General features: G+C 41.8%; 3 protein-coding genes across 3 annotated transcripts in view; 2 read left to right on the top strand and 1 right to left on the bottom strand.

The window, feature by feature from the left end:
* The window catches only part of LOC111957953 (rasGAP-activating-like protein 1), a 55,463-nt gene extending 50,116 nt beyond the window's left edge, over positions 1-5,347 (bottom strand). The window contains exons 1-2 of the mRNA XM_023979070.2: positions 4,667-5,347; positions 4,216-4,272 (exon numbers count right to left, since the gene is read on the bottom strand). Of these exons, the coding sequence (XP_023834838.1) occupies positions 4,216-4,272; positions 4,667-4,731 (122 nt within the window). The 5' untranslated portion in view covers positions 4,732-5,347. The remainder of the gene's footprint in view (positions 1-4,215; positions 4,273-4,666) is intronic.
* A 217-nt stretch (positions 5,348-5,564) lies between these two features.
* dgcr6 (DiGeorge syndrome critical region gene 6) lies at positions 5,565-8,482 on the top strand. The gene is made up of 6 exons (XM_023979071.2): positions 5,565-5,702; positions 5,940-6,052; positions 6,417-6,577; positions 6,723-6,823; positions 6,992-7,132; positions 7,915-8,482. Exons 2-6 carry the CDS (start codon positions 5,943-5,945, stop codon positions 7,993-7,995), a joined length of 594 nt encoding a protein of 197 aa, XP_023834839.1. The 5' UTR covers positions 5,565-5,702; positions 5,940-5,942; the 3' UTR covers positions 7,996-8,482.
* Positions 8,483-12,240: 3,758 nt separating this feature from the next.
* LOC111957442 (cationic amino acid transporter 4) lies at positions 12,241-19,480 on the top strand. The gene is made up of 5 exons (XM_023978266.3): positions 12,241-12,337; positions 13,429-14,496; positions 14,786-15,498; positions 16,209-16,317; positions 17,140-19,480. Exons 2-5 carry the CDS (start codon positions 13,515-13,517, stop codon positions 17,349-17,351), a joined length of 2,016 nt encoding a protein of 671 aa, XP_023834034.1. The 5' UTR covers positions 12,241-12,337; positions 13,429-13,514; the 3' UTR covers positions 17,352-19,480.
* Positions 19,481-21,419: the final 1,939 nt, after the last annotated feature.

Raw genomic sequence — 21,419 nt, 5'->3', positions numbered from 1 at the left:
CTTGGTTATGTAGACTTCTTCTAACCCATCACTTTCTACTACAATATAATAATACGATTAAATTATATCTTAACATTAAAAACCAAAGTCTCTTCGAATTCCAGTCATTCCAATAAATGTTATACCCCTTGATATTCAAGAATAGGACTCGGAAATTTGGAAGTATAGATTGTTATGTTTGTTCCTTATATATGACAAACGGGGCGTAGGTTACTACTTTTAATGAACATATACTTCAGCTAGAACACCAGCGACCCGCACAGACGCTGTGTGTTATGTGTTAGGCTAGGAGGTGGTTGTGTTGTACTGACAGTACCCGTGTTCGCGGGGTCCGACATGTCAATCACTGCTATCTGCCAATCACGGAATGCCTGGAATGTTCTGATGCCGGGCATCCTGGTGGTTGGCGGAGTGGCGTGGAGGGGGGTTGGGCAGGGGGGTGGAGCATTGGAAGTTAAGACAGGTTCAGCCTTTGTTCTCTCTCTCTACGTCTGGGCTTCACAAGAGAGGTCACGATTGGCTTGTGGTTATCTGTCATCTATTTGGCGTGTGCTACGGCCCAAACAGTAGCCTGTGTAAAGTTGGTTTAATAAACCGTCAATTCGCAAACTCAAGCCTCTGTCTGGACAATTGTTCATTTATGATCTAGTCAGGTCATTACTTGGTGTCAGAAGTAAAAACGTTGATACAAGTTAGCCAGCTAGCTAGCTGACTTATGTGGCAAGCTACCGTAGGTGAGAACGGGATTGAAAATGCTTCGAGGGAATCCGAAAGTGAAGGTGGAGGTAGGGGACGATTATGGCCAAGGAGGTGCGTGTGAATGGACGTCGGGGTTCTGTCTGAGGGATCGCCAGGCCCATAAAGTAATATTTAACATCCATATATGGCCAGCTATGTAAACTTTAACATTGACTTATCCTGCAATAGATGTCGTTCAATTGGTAACATACATTTGTGTCTTCTTGTAATGCCTATTACGGGAAATGTTATCTTAAAGTAACTGGATGTAATCAGATTACGTTACTGAGTTTGGGTAATCCAAAAGTTACGTTACTGATTTCAAATTTGACAGGTAACTAGTAGCTGTAGCGGATTACACTTAGAAAGTAACCTACCCAACCCTGCTAATAGGCTAGCGTACGTGTCAAACACAAGGTCTGAGTTCCAAATAGGATACACAAACGAGTCAACAGTTGAGTCATTTACTTTATGAAATTATAGCCTGATGCGCTCACATCGGTGAATTGAACTTAAATTGTGCTGCTTTTGTTTGTCCCTTTAAAGCACTGTTTAAAGCGCCGTTTACAGCACGCCTCGGAGGGAAAGTGTACAGTCACAGTCCTAAATAGCCCACTAAAATGTTGCAGTCTGGCTTCAGTTTTTAAAGCTTGACAATGAATATCAAAACACAAAACCTGCAACAAAATACAATACAAAGGAGAAACATGTAGGTATATTACAGCAACATTTGAGAAGTAGCCTAGGCTGGCTACACAACTACAATACATTTTGAGCGAACCATACAACAATGCTGCATTCAACCGCACCGGTGATCCATGCAGTGCAAAAAAAAAATTTGACATATTTTTCAAACGTTACAACAACCTAGAGCTACATTTTTGTTATTTGGAATTATTAAATATTTGTATATTATTAAGGTAGCAGCATATTATGCACATATGCAAGCATAGCAGCAAAGACTGGATAAATATTATGTATCGCTTATTTTGTTTTAACATGTAAAAATGCTATATACAGTATCCTATGTACCTAAGTGGACATTATAAAGGACCATCTTTTTTTTGAAAAACATAGCAATGGCCAGTTTGGGTCGCAGTTGCAAGTTTTTTATCAAAACAAATAGGCTATGTCTGGCCCGCGAATTAGTTTTCCCCCCCAATACGACCCGTGCACTGATCGAGTTTGACACCCCTAGGCTAGAGTAGCTATTTATTTAGCAAGCTAAAAACACGGAGCCTAACGTTAGCTAGCTAGCTGCTGGGAGGATGTCATTGGAGGAGTGGTTGACTGACCGACTTTTCCCCTCATTTCATTTTTCAGTGGCTACAACTGGGGAAGCATGTATCATTTGGTTAGCTAGCAAGAAATGTGAATTGACTTATCCAGTTAGCATATCTTAGTTGTCAATCAAATGTATTTGGCATGCAAGCAAGATCCCATTCAGTTGTCAAAAAGTGGATTGGGACAAGCATGCATTGGTAGGCAAGCTGCAGAAGGAAGAGCAGGCTACTATTCCCCATCGTTTATCTGTGCAATTTTGACGGCCAACTAGCTGAAAACGTTTCAGAGGGTCTGAGTTCCCTCGTTAGATTTTAGCTCATCTCACTCTGGCTAGCATTAGTTGTTGATGTGCATAGGCAACTGAGGGAGAGAGAGCCTACCTGTTCATGGTTGCTTGATCTATAGTACTGTGAAGTTCCTAAATGTAAGAGGACTCCCGTGGTATTTACATACGTATTTGCAGAAATCCATTCAGGTGTATTTTGTGGCTTTTGGCAAATGTGTTTAAATGATCTAAAGTCTCGCTGTTGCTACTGCCTGTAAACAAACACACAGTCCAGTTCAAAGTAAATGACGGCAGGCCCTTGTGGCAAATGGCTTATTTGCATATAGGCCAACTAGCTCTGATTGGAAATTGCGCACCAGTCTGCATAGAGTCCAGTCCAGGACAAAACATGTTTGTATTCAGTTTTATTTACTGCAGTGTCTATTAATTGTCCAATTGCTCTGCCATTTTCCCACTAGATTCTATAGATTTTTCACAAATGCCTTAGCATATGTCATTCCCAAACATTCTATGAATTTATGAAAATTACCATATCTAAGTGCTCGCTTGTCAGAACATGTAAAAAATTGTCATTCTTCATGGGGGTTTATATTAACAGATTTTAACAAGATTTCATGTTGCTAAAACGCTGTCAGTTCCACTTTAATGGAGGTGCCAATTCCAAAGAGGAGAAAAGTGCAGGACATAAGATTTTGGGGGAGTGCAGAGGACTGTAAGTAAATGTTGGCTTATTAACATTAATTTGATTCTGCTTTTATTCACTATTATTTATTTACTGTCTGGCAATAGGTATAGCTAACTACACTGTACAATTCAATAGACTGGTACTACGTAGTCAGCTAACTAGCTATACATATTGCCAGACAATAACTTAATAACTTTGCTAATCTAATTCATGTTAATAAGCTAACCCCATCACTGTTAAGTCCAGCAATTTTTGTCATGTGATAATGGTATTTGGTTATACGATTATGGGATTGTTCAAAGACACGCAATACAGAGAGTGAGAGAGAGCACCACCCATGTTGAGGCAAGGAGAGGACGAACAAGTCATCAGGTGAGAATTTGAGTTGTGTAACCAAGTAAGACGTTTCGACTCAGATTGCCTTGACTCCTTCGATGTTAATTGGGTATAAGAAATGTGTTATTGAAGACCATGTGGTTAAGAGTACACAAATACAATAATGGGTTTTGACTTTTTAAATGTAGTTAAAGAAGGGTTGTGGTGGTGACTTTCTGAGTTTGTTGTTATTAGGGTATATTGACCAAATGATCAGGACATTTTTGAATGTATTTTCCCTTCAGAATTCACCAGAAATAAATTTCAAAGCTTTTTTAACACCAGGGGGACCTCGGACACCCTAGAGGGGTGAACTGACACCGAAAACCACTGACCCCGACCCCTGAATATCAAACACAAACTTACACCATTGCTTGTGTGGAGACACACACAGCCGAAAACAGGGCAATGCACTGCCTGAACCATGGTTACCTGCTGGTGTCCTAAAGGCAAGCCCTGGATCAGGTTCTCATGGGCTTGGGGGGCTCAAGCTAAGAACACCACAGTCCTGATCAGTAATCACACACCACTCCCTCATCATACATTCTGTTCTCATCCAGTTTTGAATTCAACGTGTGTGCAAGGGTAATCATAGGTTTTGTATAGTCTAGAGTAAGGACAACATGATAGGATACAATAGTTTCCTTTGAACTGATAAATATTTTTGCATTTACAGTTGTCCCCTTATGTACATCAGTTTTCATGTTCTTGGCAGCAGCATGCCACTTGCTGTTACATGAAATTCTAAAGTAACCGTATAGCCCACTTATCAATAGCATTTATGATCATAAAAAAGTCAAATTAAGTAGCAAACAAAACAAGAACGCATAGGACTTGATGGACTCACCTGGCCACAACTTCATTGTCCACTTTTACAATGCAATATGGGTCACTGGTCCCAGAGCTTCAGAGATAAAAAAAAAAAAAGTTAAATATATCTAATGGAATTAAGGTAGAAGCCCACTGTGCACAGAGGTCAATTCAACATCTGTTCCACGTTGGTTCAACGTATGACATTACGTGGAAACAACGTTGATTCAACCTGCGTGTTCCCAGTGGGAGAGGAAACCTACAGATATCTCTTCACTTATTATTTGCTTAAGAACTTATTGATAGACATTTCTTAGAGAACCTGTCAAGTATACTCATTTTTAATACACTAATCTGTAAATCAAAGGTATTCTTTACTTCAAACAAGTGTACGTCCTATAAGTGTACTTCACACAACGAGACACCTATAAATAAGCAAATAGGAGTAATTGCTGCCTGTTGCATGATTACAATTACGAAATACTCACACGTCTTTGGCTGGTAGGCTCCTGCCCTCTACAATACGGAAATATAGGGATGTGTTTTTGGCCATTTCTGACAGAGAGTGGTTTTGCCACTTGTTTTCATCTGCCCATCCGCGATCCTTACTACCGTGCTCCCCTCATCAGCAAGTGTGTTCTCTTAATTTCTGGCACCTTTTGCGCGTGACGGCGCGTCGAGCCCATGTTAATCAATGTTGTATCGTTTGTATTGTACAGGTTTAGATATATAATTAACAGTCACGTTGCAAACGTATAAGCGTAAGGCCAGTGTAGGCAAACAAACATTGTTTTTAAATGTTTGTGTGGAAACAACCAAATGTTTTATATATCTAAAGTATCGTGCCAATAAACAAATCTATATTTTCTGACTGACATTTAACGTTACTTTCCTCATTATGGTCCTTTGAAGAAAATAATCATCCTATGCGTATTTTCGAATTTCCAGATACGATTTGTAGACACCTATTTTAATGAAAAAAATGTAGATCATAGTAGCTACTTTAACAAACTATACATCTTTAAGCTTCATTGGAGTCTCATTAACCTGCACTACCTGCCGAAAAAACACACATGACACGGTCAACCACAGTTGCGAACACAAGCATCCTCAAGTCATTAGCGATGCTCAGCTGCTCGCCTTGTTGCATCTTCACCTTACTCGATTGACAGACAGTGTGCGGCGCACGCCATCTAGCGGACGAATTTAACTTCTGCAAGTTCTCGCGCCCCCTAACTCGCTTTTGTTTGTGTAAAATTATAGTTAAGTTCAATTTAAATATTTATCTTTCCTAATATTATACATACTAAGATTGATAACAAAAATGACATTAAATAAAAATCATATGAAAAGATGAATTACAAGCAGGCATCTTATAGACAACAAACCTTTTGTTAGGGTCCTTCCACAGAGCATCAGCCGCTTACCTGACTGTTTGCTAGGCTACAGCAGAAATGCACGATACATTGTGTATACTACCTTTTGATGAACGTCTAAAGGAAATAACTGTAGCTAGGTAACTTAGTAAGTATGTGGTTCATCTACGCTTTTACGGTAAAGGGTTTGATAATAACCTGTGCTTTGGCTCAGAGTGAAGCTAACTAGCTAGCATGATGGATTGCTGACTTATTCATGACTCGGAATTCCTTTGGGCTCCCTTGATTTTTCGAAAGATAGCTCGGGGATAGCTAAAAACATCGACCTTCTGGTGTAAATATTATGGATTTTGGTGATTGATATGGTTCTTTGACTTCACTTCAGAAAATGGAGAGTTATCCTGCGGTTTACGAAGAGCAGAATGATTCTACAAAACAACAAGAGAGACATTACTACTTACTTTCAGAACTACAAACCCTTGTCAAAGATTTGCCCAGGTAACCAGCCCAACCTAGCCCTATGGGAATCTCAATTGCATTCACCTTATTCCTCGCGTCTTCTTTCCTCGCGTCCATCTAAAAACCCACCGAATGGTCCCTTTCCATTTATTATTTGAGAAGGTGAGGATGCGAGGAATCAAGTTAAAGCAATTGAGATTCTCCACATAACTAGGAACCATGAGTGCATATAAGATCTCTACAGATGTTGGATGTCAGAGGCATGTCAGAATTTAAGGTAGTTCAGGTAGTCCCATCCCTGTTTCAGTCTGTTTGGTTCCCAGTGAATACACCCCAGGCGTTACAGAAACTAGACTTGACCTCCAGAAACAAATCTGTTTAACTATTTCTCCCCCATGTCCAGCTCCTTTCAGCAGCGCCTGTCCTACACCACACTGAGTGACCTGGCTCAGGCACTCATCGATGGAACAGTGTATGATATAGTACAGGGACTCCTGGACATCCAGCACCTGACTGAGAGGAATCTGTACAACCAGAGACAAAAGCTGCACTGTGAGCATCGAGGTGTGTGTGTCTCTCTTTAGGTTTCACATGTTCTATCTTATGAGAGAAAAAAATAACCATTTGAGTGTATGTTGGTGTGCCCATTATACTAGGGATCTGAGGTCCTTTGACCTTACAATGTCTCTATTCTCTTCCTCATGCCCAGCACTCAAGCAGGATTTGGTTCGTAAGCATAAAGAAGCCCTACAGGTTTGCAAGTCCCACAACCTTGCAGTTATGAAAACCAATCAACAAGGAGAAACTGAGGTATGGAATTGACAGAGCATCATGCCATTTTATTAGTCTTTTTGTTGTTGTTGATGTGCTGTTCTATTCGTTTTTCACATGTTATCGAAACATCCATCCTTCTATATCACAGCCACAGAGTTAAATTATGTTGATCATTTCTGAGGACATTATGATTGTCTCTATCAGGCTCTGGAGATCCGAGTGAGAGAGGAGCAAAGGATGATGGATGAGAAGATTGTGGTGGAGATGGACCAAAAGGTGATAGACCAGCAGAACACCTTGGAGATGGCTGGAGTCCCAGGGTTTTACATAACCACCAATCCCCAGGTGAATCAACACTTTGTAAATGTACATTCTTGTGCATATGGCAGATGCATGAAACATAATGGTTCAATGTCATTGTGTGCCTCTACATAAGCTCATAACCAGACATCTGGTTATATCAAATAATATGGTAGATTTTAGTTTTTTACCATTCTAATGTTGACATAATCCTGATTTATTTAGGTAAATGTATTGCCTTGAATTCTAGAGAAATGATTTGTTGTACCGTTTGAGGTGTTGAAAGCTAAGTACACTTCCATTGGGATCAGGGGGTGAAACACAGATTGCAGTGCAGAAACATTTCCAGTAGATGGTGGTAGAGGCTCTCTCGTTCCACCATTGTAACAGACCTGTTATGCTGCAGGTGTAGACAAATTATTGTGGGTTTTTAGCTGCTTCACTGGAAGCATATCCTGGAGGCAGTCAGTGCAAGCAGAGCACCAGCCACGTTAAAGGAATACTGCAAGATTCCAGCAATGAAACAGTTTTTATACCTCCTACGTACCTGTAGGCTTCCAGTTATTGCGCTAACGCTAGTTAGCAAAACTACCTCTAACATCCTTCATAATGCACACAGAGACATAAAAATGATTTTGGGCGTGAGCAGCTTAACGCATTCTTGGTTTTGCGGGAATGCACTGCTCACGCAGCCAGTGTAGCAGGCTTCATTGACAGCAATCGGCACGCGTCACTAGCAGCTCATACCCGGCAAAAGTTGCATGTCCAGTGTAGTAGTAGGTCTGTAATGACTCGGGAGATTTCATGTTCCATTCTTGTCATTGCAGGAGCTGACGATGCAGATTAACCTGCTTGAACTGATCCTTAAACTTCAACAGAAAGAGTCCCAGTCAGGAGTTCTGTCATGAGACAGACACACACACACAGACAGGGTCTGATTGTGTTAAATAAAGCACTGGACACTGAAGAGCATATCCTAGAGTGGATAGACACTTCAAAGAGAATCCTGTCCTCTTGTTAGTGAGCACTTGAGCGGGGCTCAGGGTTCAGGTTCATGTCCTCAGGAGCTGTGTGTTCCCTTAAATGCACATGGAAACCAAGAAGTTGTATTGCTTTGTGATTCTATGTAGAAATCACTGGTTCTGGATGGCAATGGGGCCCTGATGAGAGTGCAGGAATTTGAAGAATCACTGAAGGCTGTAGATATGTTTCTATTTGTGTTCCCACTCACTCACAGATAAAAAATGGAAATCATTCATATTATTCATCCAAGTTATCATGTTTGTGATGTCATGAAATTATTATTTTCAATTCATGTTTATCAACATTACATGTTTACCATGATTTTGGCCACTGTAAAATGTGTGTTCATGAAATAAAGTCAATTTACTTTGATTGTGACTCCTGTTTCATTATTAGTCTAGTCGGTGACAATAGGGTCAACCTACATTGGTTAAAAGGTATTACAATTGACTAGTAGTATACATAGAGGACTTGAATATAATTTGCATTCTGATACTGTAGCATCCAGTTATGAGTTACTATGGTAGATGAATACTTCTGACAGCTTTGGCCTATATGGATAGAGCTACATTTAAATGTTTCTTACAGAAGAAATATGAAAGCATATGCATAACCACGGTGGCAATTCAAATGGAAGAATTTGGAGATTATGAGAAAATTATTAGACTTAAGGTGAGGACACAATAGTTCACCTGACACACAGCTGAATTCAAACATTGCACTGTTGATTTAATGTGCATTTTACATTTTCTGTACTTTTCACTGTATTTGTTAATAATGAAATCTTAAAATACTCTGGATACATTCAGTAACATAAGAATATTAATTGAAAATGTGGGGTAGGTGCAACATAAGACACGGAAATGACAAGGGTTAGAGTGAGGGTCTAACTGGTGCCGGACTGTGGCAACACATCTCTCCAAAATGTTCACAGTTCCTAAGTCATTTCAATGCACTTTTATGACTCAAAGAATAATCTTCAACTATAAGGTGCTTTTTTGATCTCTTAGCTGTGCAATTGAGGAACCAGAGCAAGCACACTTGTATTTGTTTTGTTTGGAACACAGCCCTGCATCCCAGCCATCATACAATAACTTGTGGTTTACACAATCTAAAAACAGTCCATTATAAATTGCAATCTGAGTCAGGTGGGAATCATTTGAAAGCTTGTTCTATTGCCTACATGACTAGCTAAGTTATAAAATCCAATCTTAGTGTTAGGATTTCACAAGGCAATTCAAAGAAGCAGATAATTTTGGTGCGCATGGAATGGATTCATGAGTGCATTCAGGTGCATGTTCCACGGCCAATTTTCTTCACAATAGACAAAGGCTCATTATGTTCAGAACAACCCAGTGTATGAAGCCATGTCATCTTGTAATGTCATCTATACACAATACCCCATAATGTCAAAGTGAAATGTTTTCAGACATTTTTACAAATTAATATAAAATGAAAAGTTGAAATGTCAGATTCAACAACAAAGACCAGGGAGCTTTTCCAATCGCAAACAACGGACATTGAATATTTCTTCGAGCATGGTGAAGTTAATAATTACACTTTGGATGGTGGGTCAATACACCCAGTCACTTAAAAGATACAGGCATCCTTCCAAATTCAGTTGAAGGAGATAAAGGAAACCGCTCAGGGATTTCACCATGAGGCCAATGGTGATTTAAATGTTTTTTTCAATTGTATTTTAACACCTTTTTCTCCCCAATTTCATGATATCTAATTATGATCTTGTTTCATCGCTGCAAACGGGCTCGGGAGAGGCGAAGGTCGAGTCATGTGAAACATGACCCGCCAAACCGCGCTTCTTAACACCGCCTGCTTAACCCGGAAGGCAGCCGCACCAATGTGTCGGAGGAAGCACTGTTCAACTGACAACTGAAGTCAGCCTGCAGGCGCCTGACCCACCACAAGGAGTCGCTAGAGCGCGATGAGCCAAATAAAGCCCCCCCGGCCAAACCCTCCCCTAACCCGGACGACGCTGGGCCAATTGTGCGCAGCACTATGGGACTCCCGGTCACACCAGTTGTGACACAGCCTGGGGTCTGTAGTGACGCCTCAAGCACCACGATGCAGTGCCTTAGACCGCTGCGCCACTCAGGAGGCCCCTCAATGGTGATTTTAAACCAGTGACAGAGTTAAATGGCTGCGGTAGGAGAAAACTGAGGATGGATCAACAACATTGTAGTTACTCCACAATACTAACCTAAATGACAGTGAAAATAAGGAAGTTTGTACAGAATTAAAATATTCAATAACATGGATCCTGTTTGCAATAAGGCAATACTGCAACAAAAATTGGCAAAGAAATGAACTTTTTGTCCTGAATATAAAGCATTGTGTTTGGGAAAAATCCAACACAGCACATCACTGAGTACCAATCTTCATATTTTCAAACATGGTGGTGGTTGCATCATGTTATGGGTATGTTTGTCATCGGCAAGGACTAGGGGAGTTTTTGGGGATGAAGAAATGGAATCGATTCAAGCACTTGCAAAGTCCTAATACGCAAGGCCAAATATACAGTGACGTTACTTACCAAGATGACATTGAATTTCCTGAGTGGCCTAGTTACAGTTTTGACTTAAATCAGTTTGAAAATCTATGGCTGTCTAGTAATGATCAACAACCAACTTCACAGAGCTTGAAGAATTTAAAAAAGAACAAGGGCAAATATTGTACAAGACTCAGAAAGACCCAGAAAGTAATCACTGCCAAAGGTGATTCTAACATGTATTGACTCAGGGGGTTGAATACTTATCTAATCAAAATCTATTAGTGTAATTTTTAATTAATTAAAAATAAGTTCAAATTTGTCTTCCACTTTGACATTACAGAATATTTTGTGTAGATCGTTGACAAAAAAATGACTATTAAATACATTTTAATCCCACTTTGTAACACAACGTGGAAAATGTGGAAAAAGTAAAAGGGTGTGAATACTTTCTGAAGGCACTGTATGACAACAATCAAATCAAATCAAATTGTATTTGTCACATGCGCCGAATACAACAGGTGTAGACCTTACAGTGAAATGCTTACTTACAAGCCCTTAACCAACAATGAAGTTAAAAAAATACCTAAAAAATAGAAGAATAAGAAATAAAAGTAACAAATAATTAAAGAGCAGCAGTAAAATAACAATAGCGATGCTATATACAGGGGGTACTGTTACAGAGTCAATGTGCGGGGGCACCGGTTAGTCGAGGTAATTGAGGTAATATGTAGCAGCAGCATAAATGGGGGGGGGGTTGCTGTTTAGAAGCCTCTTGGACCTAGACTTGGCGCTCCGGTACCACTTGCCATGCGGTAGCAGAGAGAACAGTCTATGACTAGGGTGGCTGGAGTCTTTGACAATTTTTAGGGCCTTCCTCTGACACCGCCTAGTATAGAGGTCCTGGATAGTAGGAAGCTTTGCCCCAGTGATGTACTGGGCCATACGCACTACCCTCTGTAGTGCCTTGCGGTCGAAGGCCGAGCAGTTGCCATACCAGGCAGTGCTTTGGTTGAGTTTCCTTGGCACTGTTTCCACATGCTAAAGTCATGGGACCGATATTATCATTTTTCAGCATCATGTTCAAACATCTATAAGGGACTTTGTAGAGCTTCACAATCAATTATAGATACATTCAGATGATTTGGAGATGGTGCACGAAAAATGCTAATATCTGTGCCATGACTTGAATGGGATTTATGCCATTATGTTAAAACGTTAGCATGTGAAAACAGTAACAGGGAAATTAAACCAAAAGCATGGATTGTTGTCATAACTTGTCCATACATTTTAACAAGGTAAGGAAACCATTGTGGAATTTTAGAATTTTCTTGAACTATCCATTTAAACACTGGTTGTACACAGGCCTTTTGGGTGCCTTTTCCCAGGCATTACTGACTTATTCCAGATTTTATAACTTGTGGATAAGTATTTTAAGTTTCGGCTAACCATATTATGTTATAGCAATCTGTCATTCGGTGATACAGTCGATGGCAAGGAACTGATGATGCATGCAATGTCTGAGAAGGGGTATGCGACGCTTGTCTGATGGCTGATCCCATAGTCATCAGATGTACAATAGACCAGTACTGTGCCTTTAAGAAGAGAGCTCGGTCAGCTCACTATCCTCTGGTTCTCCACCTTCCTCCCTTCCGTTGAGCTTCAAGGGATATCAACCCGGCCCGAGATAGGCTACTGATAAGCAATATTCAGCATTCAAGGTAAACCAATAAATTAATTTGTTACCATAATAGAGCGTTTTATATTACACTATATATGCAGAATAGCAGCAATGGTTGTGTTTCTCACCTGGCTCTTGCCATAGGCTACCTATTGAACCACCTTGTTTGTGCCATAATAAAACAATATAAAACGTAAAATGTCATAGAATAGTCAGCCATTGATTTATTGAAATAGCTTACCGTTTGTCATGAATAATATTTGCATGAGTTTCCATTTTCTTTTAAATTATTCATGTGGATTTTGTGAAAACGACGTATACATAAAGCCATTCATTCTATTACACACGAATCCCCCGGTTATTATGGAGGACAGATGTATGGGTCGCTTCACTTTGTGTTGGTGTTTATTTCTAGGGAATAAAAGCGTTACGTAATGTATTTCTAGCATTGAGGCAGAACTCGCCATATGCTCGCCGCGCGCAGTTTGTCGGAAACGGTGCATCAAAAAAGCCGCCTACCGATGGTCCAATTTGTAAATGTATTCTATCACATAAAACGTCCATTGATGATTGATTTTGGTACAGCAGCGTTAAATCATAACCAAACAGTTGTGTATGAATATGGTTAGGCTACTTCTAGTCAGTCTCATTACAGGAAGCTGAATATAATAGCCAACAGGCCTACCATCATTAGGCCTATTGGACTGCCAGTGAATATAAGACGTGTCAAACACTCAGAGCAGATGTTTGAACTCTTTAGTGTGGACAGTTATTAATCAGTCTTAAACAGAGCGATCACATTTGTTAAATTGCATACTTTATAGCTTTATTTATAGGTTTTACATTACTCAGATAGACCCAATAGACATTTATTAAGCTACCCCACATAAGGCAAATACGAAAAATGTGTCTGCAATTCTGAACATGTTGTTTCAACCTTTTGATGAGGGCAGACATGGAAAGCACAGCATCATCAGCAATATGACATCAGGCAGCAGTGTGGATAGGTGATCGATGGATGAGTTGAGTTGCTTTTGCCTACCTGCTCTGAAGTCACAGGCTTCAGGGCAAATTCAATGATGGCTGCTTTGTCCCTGCATGATGGTATGCATGTGTGTTTTTGTCTCTCAGGTTAGTCGATCAGGAGGAGAATGGATCCAGTTTGAGCATCTTGACTGATAAGACCCTGTCCAGTTGCTGAGTGTGATCCTGTAACCATGGCGACCTGCGGGCGTGGCTGCATCCCTGCAGTGCGTTTCTGCCAGAGGCTGAACCGACTGAAGACCCTGGATGATGACTTGATGGTGACGTCAATGAAGCGTTGCCTGACCATGGTGGACCTGGCCCTGCTGGGTGTTGGGGGCATGGTGGGCTCTGGCCTCTACGTCCTGACTGGCACTGTTGCCAAGGACACCGCTGGACCTGCCGTGGTCCTCTCCTTCCTCATAGCAGGCATCGCCTCCCTGATGGCTGCCCTCTGCTATGCAGAGTTCGGAGCTCGTGTTCCCAGAACGGGCTCGGCCTACATGTTCACCTATGTTTCTTGTGGAGAGATCTGGGCCTTTCTCATTGGCTGGAACGTAGTGTTGGAGTACATGATTGGTGGAGCCGCGGTGGCGCGGGCGTGGAGTGGTTACCTGGACTCCATGTTTAACCACACCATCCAGAACTACACAGAGAACCACATAATGAAGTGGAATGTTCCCTATATCGCCCACTACCCTGACCTGCTGGCTGCTGGGATTCTAGTTGTTGCCACCATCTTCATAACCTTCGGAGTGCGAGTCTCCTCTTGGCTCAACCACATCTTCTCAGCCGTTAGTCTGGTTGTCATACTCTTCATCTTGGTGTTTGGCTTCGTGCTAGCCGACCCAGTCAACTGGAGCCAGAAGGAAGGAGGTTTTGCACCGTTCGGTGTCAATGGGGTGATGGCGGGCACAGCCACCTGCTTTTACGCATTTGTTGGCTTTGATGTGATTGCAGCCTCCAGTGAGGAGGCAAAGAACCCCCAGCGAGCCATTCCCATGGCCACAGCCATTTCCCTGGGCATGGCCGCCACAGCCTATATCCTGGTCTCCACAGTCCTCACTCTCATGGTGCCTTGGCACTCGCTCGACCCAAACTCAGCCCTGTCTGACGCCTTCTTCCGCCGAGGCTACAGCTGGGCTGGCTACATTGTGGCAGTAGGGTCCATCTGTGGTAAGTGTCTCTTGAAAGACTGTAACCACAGCAATGTTAGCCTCGCAAGCCACCTGATGTTGCAAGCTTACATGAATGGTTTGCTACCACGGAATCATGATAGCACAGCAGTAATCAGTCTGGTAATTACGAGGCTACACCAATGTATCATGTCATTAAGTTTATTTTGGTTAGTTGATGATATAAATGATTGAAGGGCAAATGTGTATGACTTTTATTTATTTTTACTTCATACAGTAGGTCTCTTGCGCTGATAATAATGTGACTCTCTCTCCATCCCCTTTTCCAGCCATGAACACAGTGCTACTCAGCAACCTCTTCTCTCTCCCTCGGATTGTTTATGCTATGGCGGAAGATGGCCTCTTCTTCTCCTTCTTCGCCAAGGTCAACCCTGTCACCAAGGTCCCTGTTAATGCCATCTTGGTGTTTGGCCTCCTCATGGCCGTCATGGCCCTCATCTTTGACCTGGAGGCCCTGGTCCAGTTCCTGTCCATCGGCACCCTCCTGGCCTACACCTTTGTGGCAGCCAGTGTCATCGTGCTGCGCTTCCAGCCTGAGAAGGAGAGGACCAGTTCCAAGGCTAACTCCACCATGTCCCCCAACTCTAACCCTGAGCCCTCGCCCGAAGTCTCAGAGTCTCAGATCATAGCTCAGGACAGTGGGGAGCTGAAGGAGTATGAGTCCTTCTCAGACAAGCTGCAGCTGGTGGAGATGCAGAATACCAGGGAACGGAGTGCCCCAGGGGTGTTGAAGGCCCGCTGGGAGCCCTACCTGGGCAGGTTGCTGGGGGACTTTGAGCCAGGGGAAGTGGTGGCCTTTTCTGTGCTGGCGGTGATGGTGAGCTCAGTGTCCCTCTGTGCCGTGTTTGTGTTTGGGAGTAACCAGCTTCAGCTGCCTACGTGGAGCTTCGCCGTGCTAATAGTGGTGTTTGGCTCGACCTTCCTCCTCAGCCTGGTCATCATATATGCCCATGAACCTCATGTCAACACCAAAACCTTCCAGGTGAGCCAAACAGATTCTCACTTTTGTATTATATGTCTGCTCATATGCCCAAAGTTTAAATGCAAAGCCATTCACAGCTTTGTTGACTTTCACTTGTATAGAATAGTGTGGGCCCACTCATAAAGTTAGGGAAGCAGAACTAAACCCTCGCTTTAGTTATTATCTGTATAATGTTGAGCAAACAGCCTTTTATATTTCCCTAAGTTCTTATGTAGCTATGGTAAACTGATACTACTCTTTATGAGTTTCAAGTCTCTCACAGACTAATTTTAGCTGTCGCTACACTTCAGGTGTGATAAACTCTGCCCAGTCTGACTAGAGCCCAGACTGCCTATAGCCCAGTAGACAGGGACTCAGGGAGCCACATTATCAGCCAGCTCTTAGACTGAGTCCCAGAAGACACTCACTCTCTGCTGTGTGGTCGATCTGCTCCTCATATAAAATAAAAGCTGTTTCTGTGACTCATATTTGAGAGGCAGACGTTTCTGTGAGCTCAAGCAGGACCCATGTTCCCCCTGGCACCAACCTATTCATTCTGCTGAATTATATTAAGTGAACCAAGCTCTATTCATCTTTTAGTAAAGACTAGTGGTCTTTTTGGCTCTCCAGCTTCCTTTTTGTCAATGACTAAGACTTATCGAATTGAGGAAGGCTATTTGACAAATTTTAATGCATGTCAGTATGGTTGTTTGTTGTTGTAATTTTTCTAGGTACCCTTGGTCCCATTCATTCCTGCTGCAAGCATCCTCATGAATGTGTTCCTAATGCTGAAGCTCAGCCCCATGACCTGGATCCGCTTTACTGTATGGGTGGCTGCAGGTAAGATTACATCTGCTAATGGCACAAATATGTGTTGTGTAAAGACCATGTGCTATGTAGCACAGACAGGCCTTGTAAGCCAAACATCATGTCAGGCAGAACTGAAATGGTTGCATTCAGTGGTTGAAATACTGTGCCTTTTAACCTAAATGATCGACAAATAGTATGGTTACTTAATACTGATTGATGATAAATAGCAGGATACGAAACAGGGTTTTATACCTACAGGGTTTTGTACATGGTACATGTTTGTATTAAAACATCTGCAGGTTTCTTGAGCGTAAACCCACCAAGTAAACCCCTGAAGAGACAGTGAGTTTTCTAGCCAACACCTGCGGCAGTGAGAAGGTGTTAATTGGCTATAGAGTTTGCTGTCATAAAAGGAAACATGAGTGGCTGTATGGGCTCAGAGGTCTTCTGGACCATGTAAACCATTTAAACACACCTGTCTGCCTACAGAGATTTAACTGGCTTCACAGGGAATATTGGACATGACAGGGGCTTGGGCTAAGCCATGTCTAAGTAATAATTTCCCTGGTGAAAGTTGTGACCATAACACACAGATGGGATTGGCCAAGATGTGTCTATAGGCTGTGGTGACTGTTAAGCACCACCATATTCCTGCTATAGCTGTATGTTCTCAACAGAGTTGCACATACAGTATGATAACAATAACAACATGTCTGTGTGATTCTGATTATGTAAGCGTATGTTTGTATGTAGTCAAACAATATTCAAAAGTGCTACCCAATGCTGTAACAAATACCAGGTGCTTTTTAGAATATTCAAATTCAATTAACAGTATGTGTTGCACCTCTCCAGGTCTGCTCGTGTATTTTGGCTATGGGATCTGGCACAGTAAGGAGGGCCTGAGGGAGCTGCAGCCCAAGGATATGGCAGCCAGGTACGTGGTGCTCCCCAGTGGCAGCCTGGTAGAGACAGTCCAGTCTGTGCAGCCGAATGGACAGCGTGACGCCAGCACCCTCCACACCACTCCCTCCCCGTCTGCTGAGGAGCAGCAGGCAAAGAGATGATGTGTAAGAAGGGAGCCATTCTTATTAAAGTGGGCCATTATCGTCTATCAGCTCCTGCTCGTATACTTTTACTGCTTTCATTACCTCACTCTCTTCTCTTCTCACCCCTCCCTCGTGTGACTGGCCTCATACAGTTGGTGTGCAACCCCACAAGGCTCTGTTTCTCTGCATTAGTAAACACACATCACAGGATGGGACTCACTCTCATTATGAAACATATTTATATCTGTTAATATGGGAACATATCTTTTATAGCTATCCAGCATTGTTTACGATATTATTTATTTCAATAAACCAGCACAGGTGTTTTTTCTTTGTTAGCATTGCTCTCAACTTTAATGTCCCTTTGGCACTCACAATGTAATGTTTTTGGAAGATGGAAAGTGCTTATGATCATGGCATACATTGAATCATGATTAGGGCTGTTGCGGCGACCATATTACTGCCACACCGGCGGTCACGAGTCATGTAGACAGTCAAATTCCATGTGACCGTTTAGTCACGGTAATTAGGCTTCTCCAAGCTCTGATGCTGCTGATGGTTGTTAGTAGCCTACCAAACTTGCTAACTGCCTGGTACTCAGCACTTTATTGTCGCTCTAATCACTCTGACATCGATGCAAATGTAATTAACTTTTTCAAATCATAGTCGCACATGTCATGCAGCCTAGCCCATACGCCTATATGTTTTGATAAGGTTTGTATCACAACTAAAGGGGCCAATAACTTCTTAAAATTAAGCACATTAATCTGCTTTACAAAGGGTGCAGAGCCTAACGGGCATACATAAGCAATGCGTGAGTTCCAAGTTTGAGTAAGATAATTTTTACCATAAAAATGCAATACATGCATAATGCATTTACGGTCACTTTTGATAGTGGCCTACTCTTCTTTTTGGCTGTTGAAAAGTAAATGGACAGTTTTCCCAATACCTTCAATATGCATCTCGGAATTGTATAAGGACGCGCACAGTTGCGTCCCGATGTGTCTGTCTTCACTTGTAGCCTGTGAGAAAGACCAGATCACTGCTGGAGAGCCATGTGAGTGAGAGGTGCATCGGAGCACGCAGCATTCCAGGCCAAGGGCACAACAGCCACTGGACGCAAAAGACATAGATTTTTTTAGGGTGCTTAATGGCCACACAAAGGGGATGCCGCCGGAAAATTTGAGGCATTATCAAGTGCTTGTCAAATTGTGAATGAGGGACTGATGTAGTGTGTACAGCCTACGCAAAAAACAAAGCAGATCTCATGCCTTTCAAGCGTCTTTTTTCAAATCATCATTAGTCGCATCATGCAGCCTTACAATGTGTTAAAAATCAAAACATATAGCCCAACGTTTGTAGAACAACTAAAGTTACATTAATAACTCTAAATTAAGCATATAGGAGTACCTATTTCTTTGTTAACCACTCAACACAGAATAGCCGCGTGTGTGTTTGGAGAAAATATCCTTTCTATTTATTTCAGCTTTGTTCAATTGTATTCTTCATACTATAAAATAATGCCACGGAATTCTAAGCAAATCTTGTCTGCTAAATGAACTAGTGTAGCCCACAGCCATTTAGCATAGCCAGATTAACATAAGGACAACTCAGAGTATGCTATTCTGTTCTTCTGAAATAGACCACATTTTCTTAATATCATGCTTCTTTAGACCTGTCTAAAATAAATAATGGATTCATTGTGAAGGTGTAGGCTATATTACATGGATGTATTAGACTTTTTAAAATGTAGCTGTTCCAAAGGTCTGCATCAGTGGCTTGTGTGGAAGCCAGGAGATGTGAGGAAGCTAGGAGATGCTAAATGTGTTTATGTTAATTAACGGTCAGTTACCGTGAGACTGGCAGTTATTTGCTTGACAATCATTGGCTGATGAAACCATCTATCTCTCACACACACACAGTCTTGTATAACTAACCTTGTGGGGACACAATTCAGCCCCATTCAAAATCCTATATTCTCTAACCCTAACCTTAACCTTCACCCTAACCCCAAAACCTAACCCTAAAACTAACCCTGGCCCCTAAACCTAATCCTAACACTAATTCTAACCTTAGCCCTAAACCCCCTAGAAATAGCATTTACCTTGTTGGGACTAAACAAATGTCCCCAGTTGGTCAAATTTTTGTGTTTTACTATTCTTGTGGACACACACACACACACACACACACACACACACACACACACACACACACCACACACACACACACACACACACACACACACACACCACACACACACAAGCATTATTCTCGCCTGAGGAGAGACTAGATTCTGTCAGTGGGCATGTGGCTCTACTTACAACCCCTGGGACCACCTCTGTAGCTTCCTCACGCTGGGGGCTGCTCAACCAAATGCAAATCAACAACATTGCTAATGTTTCTTAAACTTACTTTTTCTGTTTTTTTTTTATATTGATTTATTTTGTGTATTCTCCGAACTGTGATACATTTCACTGACGATGCATCTCTCAGATGGTACTCTCTTTAATTAATCTGTGTCTTTCCCCTATCAGTGACTAGGCCAATCAGCATATCAACACATATTATATTTTGGTACCTCACATCGTATTATAGTGACCCGACTCCACTTGAGATGGTCAAGTGACAATTCTTCTAATGGTGATTTGGTGGTGAGAAGACCTTCCAGCCTCTCACTTAACCCACAGACTCCTATCCCATGACCTCACTCTCTCTTATGTGTCCCACATTTTGTCAATGAACTTAATCTCTGCTGAGAAGGGTTTTTTCCCATGCACAAACAACTAGACAGCGGCCCATTCCCCGTCGCTCTGCTAGCATGAGGGTTAGATTATACAACCAGCTGATATAAAAGCACATGGATTGTTTTAGCTATTGTTTTGTTCTCATTTCTCCTCATACACAGAGGGATAACGAGAGTTATAAACATATCAAATAAAAAATCTAATCAAATTGTTATTGTCACATTGCACCGAATACAACAGGTGTAGACGCTACGTGAAATGCTTACTTACAAGTCCTTAACCAACAATGCAGTTCAAGAAATAGGGTAAACAAAATATTTACTAAAAAAACGAAAGTAAAAAATGTAATTAAAAGTAACACAATAAAATAACAATACCGAGGCTATGTACAGGGGGTACCGGTACCGAGTCAATGTGCGGGGTTACAGGTTAGTCAAGGTAATTTGTACATGTAGGCAGGGGTAAAGTGACTATGCATAGATAATAAACAGCGAGTAGCAGCAGTGTAAAAACAAAACGTGGGGGGGGGGGGGTGTGTGTCACAGTAATTAGTCCAGGTGGCCATTTGATTAATTCTTCAGCAGTCTTATGGCTTGGGGGTAGAAGCTGTTAAGGGGCCTTTTGTACTTAAACTTGCCGCTCTGGTACCGCTTGCCGTGTGGTAGCAGAGAGAACAGTTTAAGACTTGGGTGACTGGAGTCTCTGACAATTTTAAGGGCATGTGATCTAAAATATGCTTTTTGTAAGGCAAGTACAAACCCAGTGCATGATGTACCTGCACAGGGTATTTGGTGGTGGTGCTGCTGCTGCTGCTTAAAAGCATATTGGCAAACAGAGATTGGGAGTTTTGTCAGACTATGCCAGCCATAGGACATCCCTCATCCTCATGAGGCCTCTGTAATCTGACAGATTTGCAGTGGTCCCTGCAGCTGCCTAATAGCTTGACCTAGATGATAAAACACATATGTGAGATCACACAGTGCTGAATTACACTGAATGTCTCAGAGAGATAGCACTCTCACCCACAGTTACTCCCTACCCTGTCTGCTAGCACAGTGTCTAAGATGTCACAACAATGTAACAATGTCTCAAAGTGATAATCATAGCATTCCAATGGCTGAAGTTTTCAGTCAAGTCCTGATAAGGGGTTATTTTGTTACCTATTAGGTGTAGATTTGCATGGTTGTCACGTTTGGAGATTGTGGTAAAACATCTACCATTTATCTGTGTTTTAATAATGTTACTAAAACATTGCCTTAATGTTATTAGCATTTTCTATATACCACAGCCCTTAGAATGATGAAGAATGAGCATGATTCCCTGACTACTGGCTACCAACCTC

This window comes from Salvelinus sp. IW2-2015, linkage group LG33 (assembly GCF_002910315.2).
Source record: "Salvelinus sp. IW2-2015 linkage group LG33, ASM291031v2, whole genome shotgun sequence".
NCBI classification, from domain to species: Eukaryota; Metazoa; Chordata; class Actinopteri; order Salmoniformes; family Salmonidae; genus Salvelinus; species Salvelinus sp. IW2-2015.
The sequence above is the reverse complement of the archived record's forward strand: the minus strand, read 5'-3'. Positions and strand labels throughout refer to the sequence as shown.

What these genes read in the sequence shown, in the direction of transcription:
- dgcr6 (XM_023979071.2), top strand. Translation starts at nt 5,943, where the DNA reads ATGGAGAGTTATCCTGCGGTTTACGAAGAGCAGAATGATTCTACAAAA. An exon ending in CTTGTCAAAGATTTGCCCAG is followed by an intron (nt 6,053 to 6,416) that starts GTAACCAGCCCA and finishes CCCCATGTCCAG; the next exon opens with CTCCTTTCAGCAGCGCCTGT. An exon ending in ACATAACCACCAATCCCCAG is followed by an intron (nt 7,133 to 7,914) that starts GTGAATCAACAC and finishes TTGTCATTGCAG; the next exon opens with GAGCTGACGATGCAGATTAA.
- LOC111957442 (XM_023978266.3), top strand. Translation starts at nt 13,515, where the DNA reads ATGGCGACCTGCGGGCGTGGCTGCATCCCTGCAGTGCGTTTCTGCCAG. An exon ending in GGCAGTAGGGTCCATCTGTG is followed by an intron (nt 14,497 to 14,785) that starts GTAAGTGTCTCT and finishes CCCCTTTTCCAG; the next exon opens with CCATGAACACAGTGCTACTC. An exon ending in TCAACACCAAAACCTTCCAG is followed by an intron (nt 15,499 to 16,208) that starts GTGAGCCAAACA and finishes TAATTTTTCTAG; the next exon opens with GTACCCTTGGTCCCATTCAT.